The 5,056-nt window shown below is 41.0% G+C and overlaps 1 protein-coding gene across 9 annotated transcripts; it reads left to right on the top strand.

Annotated features, from left to right (window-relative positions):
• The first annotated feature begins 526 nt into the window (after positions 1–526).
• LOC123087408 (queuine tRNA-ribosyltransferase catalytic subunit 1) lies at positions 527–4,367 on the top strand. Of its 9 annotated transcripts, none has more exons than XR_006441339.1 (6): positions 527–928; positions 1,110–1,166; positions 1,638–1,719; positions 1,865–1,966; positions 2,495–2,564; positions 2,991–4,367. XR_006441339.1 is itself a non-coding variant. In XM_044509411.1 (6 exons), the coding sequence occupies exons 3-6, from the start codon at positions 1,690–1,692 to the stop codon at positions 4,219–4,221; spliced, it is 432 nt and encodes a 143-aa protein (XP_044365346.1). In that variant the 5' UTR covers positions 527–928; positions 1,110–1,166; positions 1,638–1,689; the 3' UTR covers positions 4,222–4,367. The 9 variants fall into 9 exon arrangements, 3 of the variants coding, with proteins under 3 accessions (XP_044365346.1, XP_044365348.1, XP_044365347.1); XR_006441336.1 differs by having other exon boundaries at positions 1,865–2,564; positions 2,991–3,118; positions 4,042–4,367; XM_044509411.1 differs by having other exon boundaries at positions 1,865–2,016; positions 4,042–4,367.
• Positions 4,368–5,056: the final 689 nt, after the last annotated feature.

Below are 5,056 nucleotides of genomic sequence, written 5' to 3'. Positions count from 1 at the left end.
AGCACGGTGGTGGTTTTATTTTATAGAAATTATTGGTCTCTAATGCTTCACTTATATTATTTTAAGAGTCTTTTAGAACAGCATGATAATTTGCTTTGGTTATAAAACTCGTCCTAATATGATGGGCATCCACTACACCACGACACTACAAAGACGACATGCATCTGTTGGCATAACTATGCATTAGCGACACATTATCTGTCCATAACAACACCGACACATTGATTATCAGGGTTGCTCTAGAGTGCCGACGTTCTATCTGTCGGCAATGCATAAAGGTTTGCGGACATACCATGTGTCGGCATATGTTTTTTTATAGATGCATTGTGTGTCGGCGTTTCTTTGTGATGGAAAAAGTGTCGGCGTTGCTTGGGCTTGGCCCACCTGAAAACATCGGCGCGGCAATAGAGTGGTGTGCGCGCCACGCGAAACCCCGAATCAAGTCTGGCATTCCCATTTTCTCAAAAAAAAAAAGTCTCCCATTGCCACGCCAGCATCCCTCAAAAGAAAAAAAAAACTCCCCACATCTCACATCTCACCTCTATCTCGATCCCCCTCCCCCGCGTCCGAATCCCAAACCCTAACCCACCTGCGCCGACGACACCATCCCCCCGCCGCCGATCTTGACCTGCACGCTGCTCAGCTCCAGCCATGGCATCTCATACCCCCAGCGTCCTCTTCCTTATCCCGCCGTCAGGTCGTAGGATTTGCCCCGCCGTCCGCTGCCATGGATCTGCCGCCAAGTCCGCTTCCGAGGAGCCACCGTCCGCTCCTGCTGTTTCCCGGCAGGGCAGCTGCTGCTGAGGAGTCCGCTGCCGAGGAGCGGTCGTCCTGTCCGCTTCCTTGGAGTCGTCCGTAGCTGAGGAGCAACCGATGTACTTCCTTGAGATTGACCCCCTTGTCCTTCTCAGCCTCCAGAACGCTGTAGGTAAGCTGCACGAGGAGATTTTCTCCTTTTAATGTTCGTTATTTCCCTTGCTTCTGTAAGAATTGATGGATCTAGTGCTATTTCTTTTATGAAATTCTCTTTGAAATTCCAACTTCTGTTTATGAAACAGCTTGACCTCACCCGCAACTGAATGTAGTTTGATTTATTTTTGTGAAATCAGGTAAACATATTCGATCTGTGAATGTTCAGGACTAGCGTCTGCTTGACTGACTACCAGGTTAGTAACAAGAGTTGTCAAACCATTGTAGTTCTATGAAGCCTTTCTTTTTAATGGTTGCTGAAATATGTAGTATTGCATTTACAAAAGAAAAATATTTTCTTATTATTGCTTTTATTTCAGTGATCCTATTTAATACTCGGTGTAGTAGCTTGTCATGTTACCCTGTTTACATGATATTCAGGAGGAAGTAAAATTGGGTTTGATAGATGTTGTTACTACTAACAATGCACAAAGAGGACTGGAATGGGTTTATTTTTATTGTGAAAATCCCAACGTACAATTAGTGGGTTCTGGTTAGTAGTGTATTATCCGATTGAGTTCATGATTTTTTATGGGCTTGCATCGCTCTCTGCATCGCATAAGTTCCAGGACTAACTTGAAAGGTTGTTCCTTGTATGCATTTTCCCGTCATGAATCCATGCTAATTTTAAATTTGTGATGCTAGATACGCCATTCGTGCTCTTGCAGGTGGCGAAGATAAAGACTGGCTTTGGCGTGTTGTTGCACAGTGCACCGGTGGATGCGCAAAGATAAACCAGAATATGTAATGGTAAGTTCTAAACTTTTCAAAGTGCTCATAACGCCAATTACAGATTGTGTTAGCACTTAGCACATGATTTCACTCGTATTTCAGCTTTCAACCACGCAGCATGCAAAGCTTGTTTGGATGACATTGCTGCTATTATGATATGCAGGGGATTGGTTATCCACTTGAAATTGTAGTACGCAGGGCTTCGGGTGCAGATCTGTATGACTATGTCTATCCAACACGCACTGCTCTCTTTGGGTCTGCACTTGTAGGAAAATCTGTTCCCGACGGTTCAATGCAATTCAAGCTAGAGAACCGGTTGATGCATTTTCTTTTAGCATCGATAACTATAAATTTCAGTCTTTTGCTTGAAACATTCTATTGATCATTGGCATTCAATGAACTTATCTCCCATTAGTCTGATATGGATAAGACCACTTTAAGTCGATTACCACTTTTTCCGTGCTTTCCTCACTCCGCGTAGCAACTGAAATGAGAGGTGTGACTGAGTGAGTGGGAGGGGTCATTGTTTCCTCTAGAAACACCATAAGCTAGATTTATTGATAAATGATTTGGTGGTGGTGCAATAGGGACCCTCGCATTTATGCTTGTTGGGTATACTTTCGAAATTATCCATGCTTGTTGTAGAAGTAGGCATGTTTATAGCAGGTTTATGTTTTAGGATTATTATGTGAAGGTAGTCTTAATTTCTAACTTGTGCTTATCTAGTTTATCTACTTCAACTCTAATTCCTGGTGATGATTTATGTAACTTCCTTTCCTGCATCTTCTTACAGTGTTCTGAAGCTGAAACAAAATGCAATGGTAATTGATGAACGGCCCATTGATCCTTCCTGTCCATATATGGTATAGCTTCAACACGACCAGCACTCCTATTTCATCTTTTATAGTGATCCCTACATGTTAAAGAGAGCTTTGTTTGTGTTGCCTGTAGTGTGGTTCAGGGTTTCAAAAGTAGATGCCGAGCTACCTAGATACTGTGATGCTTCTGCATGAGTGGTGTTAGTTTTATTGTACTTTGCAGTTTGTTTTATGTTCTCTTCTGTCACTTCACGTCTTGGTATATTCTTCCTTGGTTCCCCATTATTCAAGTTTTTGTCTATTTAATATGTAATGAATACTGAAATTTTTGTTTCGACATTGACAATTTGAGTTTCTACATTTCACTGGTAGTTGTGAATCACTCCTGAAGGTACATCCATGAGGGACAAAAGGTTATTTGGCGCTAGCAATTATTAACCACATCTAATCTGATGCATGTATATCATGTAGGAAGATGATGACTTGTTCATCCAGAAGCGTGTACCACCTAGAAGCCATGCAGGCCTTGAGGAATTCAGAGCAAGTTTGGTTCGCGGCCTGGTTAAGTCTCGCCTGGCCTAGACGTTGCATGCTTGCATGTAGGTTGTTTGGTGCAAATACTGAAAAAGCCTGGCATAGCCTAGCCTGTAGTTTGCATGCTGGTGATTAGCCTGGGCAGTACAGCCAGGGGGTAGTTAGCCTGACCCAGGCATGGGAATTTGGGTGCCTCGTCACACGAAGGAGCTCATGCACTTACAGTAGTAATAGCACATTAGATATGATGACTTGATTAGTAAAATATATTCTCATAATTGTGTCTTCAGCTTAGTTCCAATATGCAATATGAAATTTTGTAGTAGTACTGCTGTAGCTAATCGTGCCCAAGTATTAAATTTACATATGTTTTGAACTTTGCAAGTGCATATGTATGCAAATTTCAAAGCATATGTAGCTTTTGGAACTGAGCTGAAGACAGTCATATTTGGATTGTTTATAACTTTCTTATTGTGAATATTTGAGAGCCCATGCAAGATGGTAAGATGAACTTTGCCTACATATGCACCTGAGAGCACGTGCATATTATAAGTACCAGTTTACAGTACCATTTACTACACAACTTAGTACATTCTATTAACAAGTGCATATGTGATTGTTTGCTGATTGGGGAACTTCAAATGCAATGCTCTATATAGTTACAATAAGAACCTTATTCATGATGCCTTATAACAGATTTGATTGCTTATCAATCAGGGCATAAATTTTGATCGTAAGCCATGTGAACCTTACTCATGATTCCTTATAACAGATTTGATTGCTTATCAATCCGTGCATACATTTTGACTGTAAGCCATGTGATATGCTAGGTGCTAGCTTGGCTTGGGTTGATGTTCAGATAAGGACATATTCTTGTTACCTGTTTGTTGTAAATCTACTTTTTAGATCTTTATGATCAAGGGCCAATCACGAATTTGAACAACTTCTCATTTTCGAAGATTGCTCAAATATATGAGTTCTTTTGTAGGGACAAATGGAAAAAGTAGCAAGTCCACAAGTTGATGTAAGATGTTCAAGTGACCGCTTTTGTTTAACATGGTTGGCACATTCTGTTCATATGGAAGGTGATGTGAGCTTGGTGGTCAAAGACTTGGTCTCTTCCGTAATATTTTGTAGTACTCGAGTGATCAAACAATTGGTCTCTTAGGAAATGGCCATCATATTTTGTAACAGGCCTTGGCATGAATGTCGACTTGTGTATTTCGTTAACGATTGTAGCTAACTTGAGTGAAGAAAACTAACGGATCTTCTATACATGAATGAATGCATTGATCAATGGTATCTTGTGATGAATAGGAGTGTAATTGTTTGTATATGTATTGTATTGTGTACTAAACAAGAATTGAATATTAGAATGTAATTCCATTCAAAATATGGTGCATTTGCATTTGTGCTGAAACGTAAAGCCCTGATAGCAAATGTGTCATTAGAACTATTGGACGTCGCAGTATCTGTCGGTATAGCACACTGACAAGGGAACTGTCGTTGTAGCAAGGGACGGTGCACAATCTGTTGGCATAGCGCAGTGTCAGATGAACTGTCGGCATAGAATATTCTGTCAGTGTAGAAATGTCTGTCGGCATAGATGTCACCAATGTCGTCATACTTTCTGTCGGCATATGTTTATCTGTCGGCAAAGACCTTTCCCGGCAGGACTATAGGCGACAGCTTCTTTCTGTCGGGAATGTTTTTTGCCGACACTAAATGTGTCGCCTTAGGTGACCTATGCCAATAGATTGTTTGATGCTGCTTTGAGTGTCGTGGTGTAGTGATCCAAGATGGGTATAATAAAAACTTTCATATAAAGTGCGTTGGATGCTACGAGAAGTTTGATACTTGATGATTGTTTTGAGACACGAGGATGGTGATATTAGAGTCATGCTAGTGAATTAGTTGTGAATTTGAGAAATACCTGTGTTGAGGTTTGCAAGTCTCGTAGCATGCACGTATGGTAACCGTTGTGTAACAAATTTGAAGCATGA

Source organism: Triticum aestivum, chromosome 4A (assembly GCF_018294505.1).
Source record: "Triticum aestivum cultivar Chinese Spring chromosome 4A, IWGSC CS RefSeq v2.1, whole genome shotgun sequence".
Classification (NCBI taxonomy): domain Eukaryota; kingdom Viridiplantae; phylum Streptophyta; class Magnoliopsida; order Poales; family Poaceae; genus Triticum; species Triticum aestivum.
This window is presented reverse-complemented; position numbering and strand designations above follow the sequence as displayed.